Source organism: Myodes glareolus, chromosome 15, assembly GCF_982192425.1.
Source record: "Myodes glareolus chromosome 15, mMyoGla1.1, whole genome shotgun sequence".
Taxonomy (NCBI): domain Eukaryota; kingdom Metazoa; phylum Chordata; class Mammalia; order Rodentia; family Cricetidae; genus Myodes; species Myodes glareolus.
The window spans coordinates 41,625,240-41,643,774 of record NC_142040.1 but is presented as its reverse complement, the minus strand read 5'-3'; the positions used below and the strand labels follow the sequence as shown (position 1 = coordinate 41,643,774).

At 42.8% G+C, this 18,535-nt stretch overlaps 1 protein-coding gene across 1 annotated transcript in view; it reads left to right on the top strand.

Moving 5' to 3' along the window:
* The window catches only part of Itga2 (integrin subunit alpha 2), a 104,682-nt gene that overhangs the window by 81,725 nt on the left and 4,422 nt on the right, over nt 1-18,535 (top strand). Inside the window, exons 21-29 of the mRNA XM_087896894.1 lie at nt 1,031-1,123; nt 1,593-1,669; nt 1,755-1,838; nt 5,651-5,753; nt 7,400-7,510; nt 9,131-9,235; nt 11,951-12,064; nt 15,394-15,483; nt 18,394-18,510. Of these exons, the coding sequence (XP_087753020.1) occupies nt 1,031-1,123; nt 1,593-1,669; nt 1,755-1,838; nt 5,651-5,753; nt 7,400-7,510; nt 9,131-9,235; nt 11,951-12,064; nt 15,394-15,483; nt 18,394-18,510 (894 nt within the window). The remainder of the gene's footprint in view (nt 1-1,030; nt 1,124-1,592; nt 1,670-1,754; nt 1,839-5,650; nt 5,754-7,399; nt 7,511-9,130; nt 9,236-11,950; nt 12,065-15,393; nt 15,484-18,393; nt 18,511-18,535) is intronic.

Sequence of the window (18,535 nt, the reverse complement as noted above, 5' to 3'; positions counted from 1 at the left end):
GAGAAAAAGAAAAGCTATTTTTCAACTGGGCTGCTTGATTAAAGGATATAAAAAGTTTCTGTATATTTCAAGTTAATGTGAACTTAATAGATTTAAAATTTCAAACCTGTGCTGACCTCATGTTTAAGTGGCCTGTGCCAGAAAATGAGTTGAGGAAAAGTGGCAAAATCTGCTAGTTATTTAAAACACAAACGTGTATTTTCCTTCTTTGAAAAATATGCATTTCAAAAACATTATGAAAAAACTATTACTAAATATAAGGCTTCTGAATGTTATATTAAAGGTATTTGTGCTTCTGAAATACAGACGTTGACTTGCATCTTAGTGCACATTTCCCCAGTCCTTTTCCTTCTTGAGTGTCTCTTTAGAGCTGGCAGTAATAACAACATGTTTAACCGCTTGGCTAATACAAGATATTCAAGGCTTTGAGAGCAATATACTGTTCCAATAGAAACCAATGTCACTACTAAGATGTCCTTGTCTACCTTTCAGTATGGGTACACACACACAACACACACACACACACACACACACACACACATACACACATTGACCGAGTTTTCTGTCCCACCCAGTTCCACAGCAGTTCAGTCCCAAAGAAACACACAGAGGTCTACATTAATTATAAACTGGTTGGCCTATTAGCTCAAGCTTCTTATTAACTCTTTCTTATACGATACATTAACCCATTATTCCTGTCTGTGTTAGCCACATGGCTTGGTACCCTTCATCAGCGAGGCATTCTCATCTGCATCTTCTACATCTGGGTGATGACTGCAGACTGCCTCTTTCCTCTTCCCAGAATTCTCCTGTTCTCATTGCCTAGCCTGTACTTCCTGCCTGGTTGCCCCACCTATGCTTCCTGCCTGGCTACTGGCCAATCAGCATTTTATTAAAATAAAATTGACAGGGTACAGGCCATTGCTTCACAGCATGTGTGCGCTTGCGCGTGCGCACACACACACACACACACACACACACACAAATACACACACAATTAGTTAATTTTCATTTCTTTGGTCCTCTTCAGGTTGACGGAACAGAAGTAACATGCCAGGTGGGCTCATCGCAGAAATCTGTTTCCTGTGATGTGGGATATCCTGCCTTAAAGAGTGATGAGCAGGTACAGCTTGCCTCGTCTAATCCTGGCTCCCAACACCTGAGGGCACTCACTGTCTTTACCGGGCATCATCACTTAACAGATATCACTCAACAACCAGCCACATATGGAAGGGGTTCCCTCACTGGGGTTATTCTTTTTAAATCATTAGTCAAAGTGGCATTTCCTCATGCACCTTCTTTCAAATGCACATACAATACGCAATGCTCTTTTGTGTAACGATGTTGACCAACATTTGTCGTGGTGCTGTAAGTGAATATCAGATCACCACAAAGTTTGACCATCCGACAAACGTAGCCAGATGGCCTGAACATCTGATAGGAGTCGATCTGCGCTCTCAGGTGAGCAAGGCGGACAGAAATAGTCTACAAACTTAAAATTTTAAGACATGAAATTCAGAGTCACACTTTGCTGGGGAACTTTTGTTCTGGCCTAAAACATCACAGATGATGAATTTTAATGTCATGTATAGGTGACTTTTACCATCAACTTCGACTTCAACCTTCAAAACCTCCAGAATCAGGCATCCGTCCATTTCCAGGCCTTCAGGTAAGACACAGTGCAATCATAAACTTATGCCCAGGAGGTTTTAAAAAATTTCCCTTTAAGTAATTTCTAATACTTATTTTGATAGTGAGAGCCAAGAAGCAAATGAAGCAGACAATATGGTCAGTCTCAAGATCCCTCTTCTGTATGATGCCGAACTTCACTTAACCCGGTAGGTGAAGTTTGCTAGACAGGCAGGTAGCTTTTTACACCCTGGTACATAGATCATTCAGTTCATGACTCCAGGCCACAATTGGCTCAGTCTTAGAACATGAATTTAGTTCCTACTTGTCAACTAGATTAGAAATATGCAGACAAACTGATGCCCAGGAACACATGAATGTTTTAGGTTTATTGACTCAGAACAGCACCAGAGGAGAAACGTTTCCATCCTATGTCTTGAGTCAACGCCCCTGAAGGTGGGAAGGTACCTGAAATCTAATCCAGGATGCTGAAACAGACTCTTGGAGGCCATGAGAGTTACCAACACTTCTCACTGCTCCCTTCATAGTATGGTACTGGATGTCAATAATGTAGCTATTCTTGGCCATGGAATTCCCCACCATCATGTTTTGGACATTGAGGGGCATGACAAGTAAGAAATGGAGTCTCGGGCCCAATAAGCTGATATGGAAACTAGACCAAGACTAAATTCTTTATGGAAAACCCCAGACGTGACTGTTGATAGTTTTCTTCCAATCAGGAGGAAATGACGGATTTTCCAAAAGAAATCATCCATGAAGTCAGGCTTTCTTCCTTTTTCTTTCCTGTTTCCTTTTCTGCCTTCCATGGCAGGTCAAGCTGAGGACAGTGGTTAAAATGTTACCAGCCAACACCAGTTAGCCTGAATTGTCCCAAAAGGCAGGCGTCCTGGGAAATGGATAACACACAAATCCTACAGGTATTATAGGATAAACTCACTCTCTGAACTAAGACACTGAAAACATTTCCCAGCAAGTACATGGGCAACCACATTCTCCAACTTCTGCCTTACCAGTCTTGTCCATAAAAGTATGGAGCACACAGCTGATCAATAAATCACAAAACAAAACTGACTTGGAACTCATACCACCATGTTTGAAGTTTGAGACACACAAGCAAAGAGAAAAAGAATACATCTGTATCCAGTGAGTCTCAAAGGCACCCATAGAGATGATGCATAGCCCAAGTTAGCCAGCCCAATAAGTGTATCAGTAGCTCGAGTTTCCAAAAAACATCTCCCTTGGGTAAAATAAGTAATTGGTGGCAAAGCTATGGTGATGTGTATCATCACATCGCCTGAACATTCTGCTTCTAGTGCAAACAATTCTGTATTTTCTTAGACACATTTAGTGAGAGTCTATTTTTTTTCTGGAATGTTCACATGGAATAAATATGGGATTAAAATAGGACTTTACTTTTACTAACATCTTAGCCATGCATTTTATGTGATTGTAATTTTTTATTCTAATACATTCTAGTAGTAGAGTCTATGTCTTAAAATATTAAGGTATATAGTAAAAGTCTTTGTTATGGAGAATTTTAAAGACATGACTCCTGATCCTACGATCCGATGGCTCCCCCACATGATTCTCTTTTTTAAAGAATTACATGAATGTATTTGGAAAATGCAAACAACACAGTAAGACACAGATGAAAAGTGGGATTGCCATTCTTCAACACTTTGATGACAGTCCCCACAGATGACTAAGAAGACTGTCTTCAGTTCAGTTGTTTTATGTACAAGGTTACGTGCACGCGCGCACACACACACACACACACACACACACACACACACACACACACCAACATTTTACCTACTAAAGGGGAAATACTAAAACATTCTTTCATATCTTTATGCGGTTTTCTTAGAAGGATATATATATATCTAATTTATTCTATTTCTGGATGAATCATAATTCGTACAACCACCCCAGCAGTCATGAGATACTAAGTTGTTTCACATTTTTGTTTGTATAACCATCAGAAAACAATACTGCAAAAAAAGCTTTAACGTTCTGTAAACATTTGAGAAAAGTCCCACCTACTCATCATCTCCCTTAGTAGCCACCTTAATAGTGTACACTATGCCATTATGTTCTATGCATGCAATAAATGTAAATAGAATTATTTTAACAGGATCCTCCTGAATTTAGATTGCTGCTGCTGTAACCCTTAAGTGCTCTAGAGGAAACTTATGTAAACAGTAGAAAAGTGTCTGATCTCCTTAAAATACAAAAAGCAGACCCTATCAATCAATTTAGGAGTTGGCTGTGTTTAGGGGCTTACATAAACATCTGGAAGGCAAAGAGGATAACTCATGCACACGTAGCTGGGTTTTCTATTTCAATTCCTTGTCAGTTTTCCCATTTTCCATACAAGGCTGACACACCATTGTTTCCCCTCATACACATAAAACCTTGACAACTACCACATATATTCAACAGATTTTCCTTTTGAAATTTTGGAAGAACTTTCTTAAAAGACTGAGAGAGACAGGGGCAGACAAAGAGAGAGAGAGATAGGGAGAGAGAGAGAGAGAGAGAGAGAGAGAGAGAGAGAGAGAGAGAGGTGCAGAGAGATAAGACAGAAAGAGACGGGGTGCCCTGAGGATCAGAAACATTCTGTCTTAGAAAATGTCTAGTCCATTCTTCTGGTAAATGAACTGAACATCCTATAATTTAGATAAACTCCCTGGAATGTATAGAGAGATATGCGTCACTTCTCAGAATCCTACCCTAGCTATCAGGTCTTTCTCTAGCTATCAGGTCTGTCCACACAATGCACAGAAGCTGCCCTGGTTGGACTGTAGCCTCAAGGCACCAGGAATAAGTGAAAAAAAAGGAAGCCTCCAGTTTCACCCACATCCACACAGTTTCCTGGGGAATCCTCTGGTTGGACACTATTTACTTGCAGGCATTAGTCAGGAATCCTAAATCGTGTGGTCAAGATCTCATAATAAAATCTTTGGATTTTAAGAGTGGTTCTGCAATGATGGAAACAAATTAAATCCATTCCCAATTCACTGCCAACTATTGGAGTTGGTCTAACATTAAAGAAAGATTAGTGAAATAAATGCACGCCCTGTTGGAGAGGCATGATTAATGAATACTGCAGGAGCTAATAGCTGGTTCCCATCATTGTACTACACACAGCAAATGAAAGAAGAAATCTTGACTTACAGAGCCAATCCAACCACCAAATCTGGAGTGTCCACCTTTCCAACACCCTTGCCAATGTAGCAGGGGTCTGGAGACCAATGCAATTGTCAGTTCTAAAGCAATACTTTTATGCCTATGTTAGAAACTTGACAACTGATAAACATGTAGACTCCGCTCAGAAAGACATGAATAGGTATGATTTGAAAGGAAGTTGCTTTAATCTCAGAGAAGTGCATTGAACTGTAAAATCTAACATTTATTCACATGTGGTACCTTTTAACTTTTGTATTATGATTATAATAATTAAAAATTCCAAATATTTATGGGGCTTAAGATTTTATATATGTGTCTGCATCTGTGTGTGTACACGTGTGTGTGTCTGCATGTGTGTATATGTATGTGCATACAAAGAACATCAGTGGTAGGTAACACTGCCATTACCACACTCCCCAGACACCAGCTAAGCAGAAGGACAGATTCTCAAATTCAAAGAGGAAGCTTAAAAACTGGAATAATTATTTGGTGCTTTGGGAAGGAAAAGTGAACCATTTTTTTGTTGGTTTTTTTTTTCTTTTTTTTTGAAAGTAATTTTATTAAATTATAAAAGTTTCCATTTATGCCCCTCTTCCCAACACCCTCCCACTCCCCCCACTCCCTCTCCTCCTCCCTCTTCGTCCCTAAGGGCAGTCAGGGTTTCCTGCCCTGTGGGAAGTTCAAGTTCCTCCCCCCTCCCTCACCATTTTGATGATAGTCCAAGGTAGAAGATACTTAAGTAAAGTAAATATAATGCTTCAAGAGCAACAGCAAAACAAAAATAATTGGTTTTACCAATGTCACCCAACAGATCCACCAATATAAATTTTTATGAAATCTCTTCGGATGAGAATGCTCCTTCTGTCATCAACAGTGTTGAAGATATTGGTCCCAAATTCATCTTCTCCCTCAAGGTTGGTAAGCTTGTCATAAAGATGACAATCCAGGAGGAGGAGTATGTGATATAATGAAAAGGAAGTAACCCAAAATTCCAATGCGCCGGTGGCTGCCAATATTGAGTGTGCAGTAACAATAGAAGAGCGTGTTACAGCACACGGAGCTAAGCCTCGTCCCCAAGCTGCTGACTCAGAAGGTCTGCAGTGAGCTTGGCAGTGTGCAGCTCCAATGAGCCCACGGGCAGTGTTGCAGATGCCGCTGGTTTGGGTGTCACACTTTGAGGACACTGTGGTAGATGACAGATAAGCAGATGGACTCATGTTTAGTTGTGTGTCCTGAGTAAAGGAGAAATGATATATTTTCAAAGCAAATATTCAGGATTCACCAGCAAGGCATCGCTACAATGGCATTGCTGTGGGTGAGTGTCCATTACACTACTCTATGCCTGGAGACCAGTTCTGTTTGAAAAGCTCATCATCTGTACATGGGACAAGCAGGGCTTTTGGACAGCAATGCTAAGTAGTTTCTAAAATGCTCTGATCCAGTTCAGTGTAATGTAACTGTAAGTATTTACTAATAAGTAGCTATTATTCTAAAGATTGGCATCAGTTATATAGAGAAATTCAAAGAAAGACACCTCTAATCCTGAACTTGGGAAGCTGAGGTGAGATTGCTGTAAGTTTAAGGCCAGTCTGGGCCCCCAGAGTATGACTGAAGAAGAGAGAGAGAGAAATTAAGTTATAAAAGAATCGCTAACTGTAACATGACGGGCCAGCTTGTTGGGGTATCTGTCCCGCCCAGTATCCCACAGCTGGCAAGCCCCAAAGAAAATCACACACAGGACTCCATAAGATTACAAACTGATTGGCCCATTAGGTCAGGCTACTTATTAGCTCTTATAACTTATGTTACCCCATTATCCTTATCTACGTTAGCCACATGGCTCAGCACCTTTTCCAGCTGGGCAAGTTACATGCTGCCTCTTCGGTGATCTGTGCAGGAATGGCAGAGGAAGCTTCCTGCTTCTCAGAATACTCCCATTCTCTTTGCTCCACCTCTACTTCCTGTCTGGTTTTCCCGCCTATACTTCCTGCCTGGCCAATCAGCATTTTATTAAAATACATGATTGACAGAATACAGATAATTCTCCCGCACCAGCTCACTTAGAAAAGAATGCCACAGAGACTTTGGAAAGTCAGTAGGAATGCACCTGCTTCCCAGAGTCAATGCCATTCGGGCTCCATGCATTTCCACATGTCCATCATGCGCACCCCTGCTCTGTAGTTTAGTCTCATGTCTTTAATGACGAGAGAATCTCAATCTGTTACCCAGACTTTGTGTTTTAGAAATTAGGGATGGTAACCACATGCTTTATAGGATTTTTAACCAATTCATGGCAAATAGCAACAACAATATGAAGAGTGCAAGTATCAGCCGTTGTAACACACGTCAACTCTAACAACACAGCCCCCATCAGTGAGAACAGATGGCATGGGAGCGTGTGGCCACTGAAATTGTGATGATCTTTAATTGTTAGGTAAAAAATTATCTTTAGTGAGGGTCCTTTCCTTGCCCATGCCACGCGGCTACTCTGCATCCCCCTTGACTAGCATCAGGGTGGCTTTTCTGGCAGCATCTGCTTCACCTGTCATTCTCTACATAGGTAACGACGGGAAGCTCTCCAGTAAGCATGGCCTCAGTCACCATTCACGTTCCTCAGTACACCAAGGCGAAGAACCCGCTCCTGTATCTGACCGCAGTGCAAACAGATGAGGTAAGGAGAACACAGTTGGCCACATGGACAGGAATAAGCCATGAATAAAGGGTGCACCTAAAAGCTGAAAAGCAAAAGGGAACACTATACATCCCAGATCCCAGCAAACCAGCAACAGACTTCAGGGTATAAGCAGAACACTGTCCAAAGAAAATGAGCATCCTCGTGACTGAAACTGTCCTAAGTATCTCTGTTCTGGGTAGGAGAGGAGTTGACTTGATCAGAATCCTGTTAGGAGAAGGCACTGAGGAGTGAGAGGTTCAGTCTACTGTGGGCACACAGTAGGTCTAGAGATCTTCCGGTCTTCAAGAAGCTGGCTTGGACTTTCACCCAGTAGGACTCAGCCCTAGCTGTTCATTTTAGTTCCCAGTTACCTTTTAGGGAGAAACATCAAGGCAGTGAAATCAGAATCTGAAGATAAGGCCAGAAGGCTGACATTTGCAGAAAGCTGCAGACCCGGGTTCTTCTATGCTGCCTGGCCCAAGAGGTAGTGCCTGCCATAACCAAATGTCTTAACATTGGCTCTCCTTTAGTTGAGCATTTAGCTGGTCTCATAGTAATATTTATGTAATAAACATAGCAGATTTCAAGAAATTAAAATTCCTAAAATGTTCCATAGGAAAATCTTTGAATTTAATCACTTACAGTGTATTTGGTTTACTATATTCTTTAAAAGAACAAAAAGAACCATTTTTTAAAATTATTCTTTGTATCTTTCACATTTCGATCCCTTTCATTTCCCCATCCCTTCATGTCCAACCTCTGCCCTTGTAATCCCCCACCAAAAAACAAAATTTTAAGATGAGAAAAGGAAAAATCTGTAGTGTGACACAGTGAGTCATACATGAACACTTTTATCCATGTATCTTTATGTGGAAGCATTCATTGCAGAGTCACTGGTCTGGTTCAAGGCCTTTGGTTTCTGCTACACTACCAATGCTGGGCCCTCACTGGGACTCTTCTCGGATATCCTGCTATTGCCCTGTGTCGTGGAGATCCTGCCTGGATCTGTAGGACCAGCCCCTTGATCTCATGTCATAGCAAGCCATGCATTACTACAATAAAATGCCTGAGGTTAGGTTAACTTTACAGATAAAAAGGCTTATTTAACCCCCAGTTCTTGTGATTTGGTGATATGATGCCAGCATCATTTCATCTCTGGTGAGGGTCTCATGATAGTCAGTATAAGAAAGAGAAGGGGTTAATGGAAGTACATTGCCAAGTAGGAAACTAGAGAGGGCCTACAATTCTGAACTCCCTCTTTTAGGACATCCTTCCAATTGGCCTGCAGATATTCTACTGGAACCCAACTCTAAAAGTCCCCTGTTCTCTCCACATTGCCAACTTGCAGACCACACTTCCAGTGTTTGAACTTTGAGGAACAAACCACACTGAAATCGTGACAGGCTATGAGAAGCTGGCCAGCCTCATCAGGTCACATCAGCTGATTTAAATGCTTCAGGCTTTAACAGAGCACAAAGTATTTGGCCACTGAGCCCCTGAGAAAGGAGCCTAGGGCCCCTCCCATATGCCACATGATGGCAGGATTTCCTGGCAGGCTGGAAGGAATGGCGTCCACCATTTTGTTTTCCAAGTCTGACGTGGTCTTCTTCCTTGTAGGCTGGTGACATCAGTTGTGTGGCGGAAATAAACCCACTAAAGCTGGGACAAGCGTCCTCTCCTGTCGATGTCAAGAGTGAGAACTTCCGGCATACGAAAGAACTGGTGAGGCGAGGTCAATGTTCCTGCCTTAAGTAAGCTGCCGCTTGCTGCACCTGGAACCCGGTCTCTTGTTTTATCCCAGCAGCCAACACTCTCAAGTGTTCGTTTGCCTTTGATGTCGAGTGTGGATTAGCATACGGCAAACACATTTTTAAGCTTAGGCTGACAGTTCGCAGCATCAACAGGACATGTGTGATGGGACCTGGAAGTGAAAGAGGCTCCTGGAGGTGGAGGGTGCGGAGGGTCGGGGATGGTGAGTAGGGAAAGAGTTAACAGAGGCAATCAGGTTTGAAAACGGCACATGGAGCCCACGTCCTCTGCTAACTTTTAAAAAGGAACTCGATGTGCTTACTGTCTGGTCCCCAGCTCTGCCTGTTCTGGGAGGAAGGAGTTAGTGAAGCAGCTAGCATGGCATGACTCTTGGCGCAAACTCAGTCATCGGGCAAGTAAACAAGAAACCACAAGCAAGCCATGACCCTTCCCCATCAGTGATATTGAAGTTGTCCTGGCTTTCTTTATATTGTGATGAATGGACTAAACAGAAAAGGCTGAAATAGAACTTTTTCTATATATATTAACATGTAGATGTATATGTAAGTTATTACACAAATAAGACACGGTGTTATTTTTTGGCCATACATAAGTCAATGTTATAGACTGTATAGACTGTGCTTCTGGGTTTTCAGGGTTTTGCCTTGTCTTGTTTGTTGATTTTTGATTCTGTGTGTGTGTGTGTGTGTGTGTGTGTGTGTGTCTTTGTGCAAGTGTAAGAGAGACAGGAAGAGGATGTGCATATATGTACAATGTATGTTGGGGGAACATGGTGTGAGTTTGTGTGGACAATGTATATGTCTGTGTGTATAGTACAGAGTATGTACACCTGTGTGTGGTGTGGAGTATGTGTGCATCTGCATATGGTGTCGTGTGTGTGTGTGTGTCTTGTCTCTCTCTCTCTCTCTCTCTCTCTCTCTCTCTCTCTCTCTCTCTCTCTCTGTGGTTGTGTGGTACATGTGCAGGAGTATGAGGCCGGAGCATTCCTCGACTGCTCTCATATTACCTTGAGACAGAGTCTCTCACTACCTTGGATGGTGACCATTTGCCAAGACTAGATTGCCAGAGAACTCTCAGGACCCACTTGTGTCTGCACTGCTTCCCCTAACACTGGGGCTGCAGGCACACACAGCCAGCTCAGGCTTTTCAGGTAGATGCTGAGGACTTGAACTCGGGTCCTATTGCTTGCAAGTACTCTAATCCACTGTGCTACCTCTAGGCCTTGCAGCTCTTTTGAAAAGGCTTTACTTCTTAAAGCCCTCATAACACAGTTGTGTGAACTGTAGAGGAATTCCCCATATACCTCCTGTTCTCACATATTCACAGCCTCCTCCGCTATCGAAACCCCATGATAACAGTGATGCATTTGTCGTAAGCAACAGGTCTACACTAACAGATAGCATCACCGAAGCCAGAGTTTACATTAGGGCTCACGATTGGAATTTCAAACGTTCACACTATGGAGGTGAAAATTTGTAATTATGGCGCACATTGAGTGACTTAGTACCCTAAAGCCCTACTGTGCTCTGTGTTCACGCCTCCCTCTTTCCCCAACCCCTGACAACTACGGATTCTCTTACAAACTCCAATCTAGGAAGTTAATTATTATTCTTAAGTTTAATGGTTAAATTATATGACACGTTGTTTCTGTTCAATAATTTACTTGCCTAGCACATTGCTGATAACATGAATTCGTTACTGTTTCGTTTTTATGGTTATAAATAATATATCTGAGCAGGCTGTATATAGTCAAAAGAAGTGGTATGAAGAACAGGTTGTGCCTCTTTGTAGTTGGAAATTTTGGGGGGCACCAAACAGCTCCCAAATAAAGACATGGAGACTTATTATTAATTATGAATGCTCTGTCTTAGCTTGGGCTTGTCCCACTAGCCCTTTTAACTTAATTTAACCTGTTTCTATTCGTCTGCATTTTGCCTCAGGGCTTTTTACCTTTTTTTCATTCTGTATTCCCTACTTTCCTGCCTCCTTTTGTCTGTATGTCTGGCCCCTGGTGTCTCCCTGATGTCTCTTTTTTTTTTTCCCCCTCGAGCCCAAATTCCTCCTCCTCCTTACTCTCCCTGCCCAGAATTTCAGCTTAGACCTCCTCCTTCACTATTGGTTGTTAAGATTTTTATTAGACAATTTGGGTGCCTAAGGCAGGTAAGGTAAAACAGCAACACATCTTTACATAATTAAACAAATGCAACACATCAGTCCATGGTCAAACAAATATTCCTCAACATAAAATATATGCAATACATCTTTACATAGTTAAACAAATGCAACACATCTTTGCATGGTTGAACAAATATTCTGCAATACCCTTCTTATCACATATTTCTGTTATCTCTGAGGTTACCAATATAGACAGGAAATGGCTGGGAAAAAGCTATCTGAACTCTCTTTATATTCTGAAACGCATTATCAAAATCCTTTGAAGATATAAACTAGTATAAATACTAATAATATAGAGCTATAAATGTTAATAGACCTAAATACTTATATAAATTAGCATAAATAATAGAAGCTATAAATACTAAGAGCCCCTGAGAATGCCCGTTTCCACATGTCCTGCCTAACACTGCTTTATCTTTTCCTAAAGTTTTAGCGTTTGTAACACCCGTTTTCTCTGTCTCTCTCCCCTCCTCCTTGACTCTGATCTGAAAGGACTGCACAGCCGCCTCCTGCAGTGATATCACCTGCTGGCTGAAAGACCTTCACGTGAAAACAGAATACTTTATCAATGTGACAACCAGAGTCTGGAACAGGACCTTCGCTGCTGTAAGTCTCAGCTCTACCTACTGGGCGCGTCAAGGGTGAGCAAGAAAGCATGCGGCTCCATTGTCAAAAATACTTTTTGTTTTATTGGTTTTTTTTTTATGAACTAGCATCCTGCCTACAGGCAGCAATGCCCAAACAAGCCTGAGCAACTGTACTCAAGGTAGTAAGTTCACACCCCCTTCCAGTGCTCACCGTGCCTGGCTTTGCCTCAGAATCATCTGGAAAGCTCGTAAAGTGGTCTGCCTTTTAGATGCCCACACCGGCCCATGGCATCTATATGAATGGTGCCAAGGATGCCTTTGCTGTCCTTGCCAGAAACAGCGTGTCCTTGGTCTCCCTCATGGTGTGTCCACAGTTCTGTTTGTAGTCACACCTGAATCGGGATGTTCATGCCATCTTTCTCCTTGAGTTCTCAGCCAAGTGTGTCATGGATCTTCAGTTATGCAAAGATGAATTCAGCGTGAGGGTCCATCTCCTTCTATTAATAGGCAGATTCTCTGCTTTTCTGGTTTAGCTTCAGTTTGATGAGTAAACCCAGAAAGCACACAAGTCTTAGGCTACTCCACCTTCATGAAAAAGAAAACCTTCCCAAACAATAGTCAGTGTTGTTTCCCTGCACGGCAGGCCAGAGTCTATCACAGCACTATTTGCACAGGACTGGGTAGCCAGGACTTTAGTCTGGCAAGAACAATGTAAATGCAGCAAACCTTGATCCTGACTGCCAGAGTGGCTAGCTATGCCCTTTTCCAATGCTTGCTCTGAGCACCGACAAACTACCTTCGTCTGGATCTCTCAGGGATCTATATGGCTCCCACTGGATCTCACTTGAACTCTGGTCCTTCGATTTTCACCATTTCACAACCAGCACTAATCCCCATTCTCTGAGCTGGAGTTTTGTGTTAAGATTAAAGATCACCCTCGTACCTTGGCCCCGGAGTCAAAACATAAGCAGTAAGATGGAGTAAAGACGTAATATGAAAATAGTGTGGGAGTTTAGGGAAAGATTACAGAGCTGGGCAAGTGGGAAGACTGAGGGGTTGGAATTCCTTTGGAAAATACGGTCCTCTTTGATTGGCCTGTTAGCTGCTTTGGCTTCATAGCCTCTGGGACAGTACTAAGTCCTAAAATGTGATGCAATGGAGGCACCACCATTCTCCCTGCTGCTGAGCTTGGTACTCAGTCTTGGTACTCAATCATGGTACTCAATCTTGGGACTCAGTACATTCCTGACTCCTTAGATCTGAAGAGCAAATATGTTTGTAACAAATTCTGCCAAACTGAAAGAAAAACTGACTTCTGCACATCAAAATCTTGTCGCTCCAGCTCCGTGAAAAGTCTTTGAGTTTTCTTGAGTTTGCTTGAAGCTGTATTATTTTTACCATTGGGCTTTTATGAAAGTGACTCTCAATGGGCTCAGAGGCAGCCTTTCCTTTGTGGGAGCCAAGTTCTTAAGCAGTGGAGAATTTATCCTTTTTCACAATGGTTACACCCTCCTGAGTTACTGATTGTCAAGCCAGGCACATCTTTCTCCTCCGTAGGAGGTCAACTATTTACCCTTGCGTTAATTTCATCGACTTTAACAGTCAAGTAGACACTCCGGTTTGAGATTTGGGTCTCATTTCTTGCATGGGGCTCACTAGGTAGTTCCTCCTGTTACTCCTTTTTTCTGATGCAAGGATGTCAGCCTAACATCTCAAGTGTCTCATCACACACTGATTGCTTGGGCTGCCCAATAGCACTGGCTGCCTTTTGTAAGGAAAGCCTTGGTAGACACTAGCAAGTGTGTTATTCTGCTCCCCTGGGTGTATGCAGTACACCTTCCTCTACTAGTTAATGCTGTAGGAAACTGGGTATGCGTAAGAACAGCCAGCTTTGTGTAGGCAGGTATATGAGCATTTTAAGAATAATTATTTCATCACACAGTGTACAGGGGCTACTGCCTACATTCACTGACTGCCACTTTTTGTTTACATTTCTCCCATCAGTACTGTAAAAACATAAGGATGTGTGTGTGTGTGTGTGTGTGTGTGTGTGTGTGTGTGTGTGTGTATGTACCACATGCATGCAGGGACTCTTGGAGGTCAGGAAAGGGAATTGGATCTTCTGTAATGGGAGGTATAGATGGGAACTGAGCTGTAAGAGCAGTGAGGGCTCTTAACCACTGAGCCTTTTCTACACACACACACATGCACACACACACACACACACACACACACACACACACACACACACACACACACCATGTAAATACTCTTAATGTTTCACCTATAACATATGTTTAAAAGATCAGTGCTTAGGGTTAACATATGATGCAATCTTCCATCTTGAGAAAATTAAGAGTAACCAGAGACTGGCCCAGCAGAAAGGAAACAAATGGCTCACTTTTTGGAAATATATTCTCTCTTGCTGGCTCCTGGATATGGTCTAGTGAATTACTTCATGAAGATGTTCAATCGTATGCCCTAGCAACAATAACAAGGGAGTCCTAATAGCCAGAGCCCATTAAAATGGCTCTAAAATCTGAATGTTAGTTCTCTCACACATAATTATAAGGCCCATAATTATAAGTGTATAGCACACACTAACAGCAAGACATTGGTGTCATTTATGTCCCCAATGAACACTCTTTTTTCCATAAACAAATTGATGACACATACGCTTACTATATTTCCTTATAGCATCATCATACACATACGTCCTTAAACATGCATCCCACACAGTATCATGTCATAGAGACACGTAGATTAGGACATGTGAAATCATTCCTAATGTGATATTTCATGTAAGAAGGCTCAAAGTTTCTATAGTCAGCATGTATCTCCAAGTTCAGGTACACTTTTAGATAGTAATATTTTATACAATAGAAGAAGTAACTCAAATGCTGGTGTGCGTTCCATTATGAGACTTCTTCAGGTATGGGTAAAAGAGTATTATGTGTAATTTTCTTTCATGTATCAAGTTTCATTAAATTAAAAACAAAACTCACAGCGACAAGCTTTTCCTTTTAAAAAGGCCTTGTAAGCCTTCTATTTGAATCCTTTTCAAATTTGAATAATGTAAGAAGGTGTTTCCAAGGCTCAGGTCTGGGTGCCACCCTGGGCTTTAGTTTAATTTGCAGCAGTGGGCTCCAATCAGGGTGCATTTCAAAGGCTGCCTGGCAACCTTGGGGCAGGCTTAGTCCACACAGCGAGTTCAAGCATGCAAAGGATGAATCTTCGGCACCGGGTTTTATTCTTGTGACTTTCTGCCAAGAACTAAACAACCTTAAACAGGCTGGCTTTTCTGTGTTTACTGCTGCAAGGGTGAAATGTTTTTATTCTGTGTTCCAGTCGACTTTCCAGACTCTGCAACTGACAGCAACCGCAGAGATTGATACACATAACCCCCAGCTGTACGTGATCGAGGACAACTCTGTCACGGTGAGTGTGCTCTGTGCCTCCCTGTGACCGGCATTCTAGTGTGTAAAGCACAGAACGGCCATTCTCATAGCTGTGCGTCCAGAAGACTCGCTGAAAACCTGAAGGCCTGGACTTGGTTAGATTGAGATGTGACCAGGATGGCTGCAACTCAGAAAGTCCCATGACACACTTGCCTTCTCTTACCCCTCCTCCCCATGCTGCGAGGTGCTTTCTAGAAGTGACCGATCCACCAAAAAGGTACAAAGGGGCTCTGTCATATTTGGGACACCATGGTGACAGTTCATGCCTCAAGCAGCACCACCCCTTCGTGTGCTGTGAGAAACCGTCAGAATCTGAGGCATAAGACCTACGATATACTACCTTACATCATGAATTAGATCTGGAGCATTATAAATGAGTATGTAAATAAGGCACTTATTAAACTTTTTATACAAGTTCTTCTTATAACCAGACACTGTGACATGTCCATTCACGGTCCTACATTCTAAAGAACTACAAATGTGACCCTCGTTTAAAAGGGAGAGTACTATGGAGAATTGTCCCTTCACAGAAGACAAAGGCCGTCTGTTCTTGGGGCTGGCAGAGGCGACTTTCCTTAGCAGTGAGCCTCTGGTTAGCATGTGCCATTTTTAGATACAGCAGGATTTCCATGCCCAGCTAATCTGCTGGCAGAGCCCTGAGCATTTTCCTCCCCCAAGCTTTTGTCTAAGAGCTGGAAGTCAATTCACAACTCTGCCCCCGAGGCCAGCTGGACAGTTGGCCTCTGTCCAGCGCTCCAGCCTACACATGGGGTAGAAAGCCAAGGGCCCCATGAACTCTGGGCCTCTCTCAATGCCTGTGTTGAGTTCCCAACACTGCTGCCCCACTCTCGTCCCAGGAAAAAATCATTCCACACAATGGAGGCTGCTTTTCTGCCTTTGGTTTGGGAACCTCGGTGAAAGCCCACACCCTCTCTGCTGAGGCTGGGCATGGAAACCCAGAAACGGAGCCAAAGGAAGGAAGTGCAGACTCCAGACTCAGACCACTGTGAACCTAGTGACGGAGAGAGCAGTATAGACCCCTCTCAAAGCCTGCTATAAAGATGCGGTATTTGGGGAGGTGGTCTATAAATGCTGCTACAGTTTTTCTTTCGTGAAAGCAGCCCTTGAAGACAGTAACTGAAGATTCTAAGTTTCATTTTCATGAATCCATCAGTTTTCTTCTCTTGGTTTTTCTCCATGAGCAGCACTAATTAATAGCAGAGTCTGGCTTCTACTTGTGTCTGTGAAATTATTCTGTAATCCAAACAATAATCTGGATAACCTTTGGAAGAATACTCGGAACCTAAATAATACATTGGCACACACCGATATGAAGGCCCACTTCAGTGAAGTATTGTGCACAGGGTGATCCAAGCACCAGATGGGTGGGTTCCAGACCACTGTCTGGGTGCCTTACTACTACACAGCCGTGAACTGCGTGGAATTTATAGGAATTTCATTCAGAACATTTTAGCTTTGCAATAAAAATGAGGAGAAACAGAGTCATAGAGCTGGATTCCTATTTATCCCACCAGAAAACGCAGCTTGCCAGGTCACAGCAGTGGCACACCCCCTTAATTCCAGCACTAGGGAAACAGAGGCAAGCCAGTCTCTGAGTTCTGAGTTCGAGGCTAACCTGGTAGACAGAGCGAGTTCCAGGATGGCCATAGTTACACAGAGAGACCCTCTCTCAAGAAACAAAACAAACACAAGAAAACCCAAGAGACAAAAACAAACAAAAAGGCAGCTCTTCTGTCACTACAGTTTAACATGGTATCAAGTAAGTAAATTGTCATCCCCTTTTGTTCTGTAACTCTGAGAATGTTTTTGTGGAGACCCCTTTTATCAACAAAGAAACGGAATATGAAGTGTCACTGTTCAAGCCCCTGCGTATGCCATTCCACTCCATGCCACAAAGATCACCATAGGACAGGGACATAAAGCCATGACTATGCCCAAGGACAGTGTCGCCATTGAGGTCAACCTCACCCCGGAGAAACCCTATCTGTTCTGCTTCTCCAGTATTTTATATCAAACTTAAATGAAACTGAAATCATATTTTAAAAGCTGATACAAAGTTATTAAATGAGGGCTTGAATGGCTGTATGAGGCTATGCTTGCCCCCGTTCCTAGGATGCTTTGGTCTTGTTTGATTACAAAAAAGGAAGAAAGGAAGGAAGGAAGGAAGGAAGGAAGGAGGGAGGGAGGGAGGGAGGGAGGGAGGGAGGGAGGGACAGAGGGAGGGACAGAGGGACAGAGGGACAGAGGGACAGAGGGAAGGACAAAAGAAAGGAAGGAAGGAAGGTGGGAGGGAGGGAGAGAGGGAGGAAGGAAGGGAGGGAGGGAGAGAGGGAGGAGAGGGAAGGACAAACGGACAGAGGGATGGACGGAGGGAAGGACAGAAGGAAGGAAGGAAGGAAGGGAGGGAGGAAGGAAGGGAGGAAGGAAGGAAGGACAGATGGATGGACAGAAGGAAAGAAGGAAGGAAGGGAGGAAGGAAGGAAGGACAGATGGATGGACAGAAGGAAAGAAGGAAGGAAGGGAGGAAGGGAGGAAGGGAGGAAGGGAAAGGAAAAAAAGAAAGAAAAACTTAATATGTGCACCGGAAGCTGGAGTGTCTACTTTAAAGGGAAAGCATCTGATGCCTTTGGCTCAGCACAGCCATAAAACAGTAATACAGCAGAAGAAAAAGGTAGAAAGGTTGTGCATTGCTGAGTTTTCAGGTTGTCTCTTCAATGTGTTTTGCATGATGCCCGAGGGACAAATGCCATGACAAGTCACAGCCCCCTTCAGAACTATGGGTCATATTTATAAATTATTGAACTGTGTTAGGCCATATTACTTTTCTGCTAAATGGATAACTCAATTGTGAGCATGTATTCATTCACAGATTCCCCTTATGATAATGAAACCCACTGAGAAAGAGGAAGTACCAACAGGGGTTATAATAGGAAGCATAATTGCTGGAATCCTCCTGCTCTTGGCTCTGGTTGCAGGTTTGTGGAAGGTAAGAAAACTTTACGGCCCCTGTT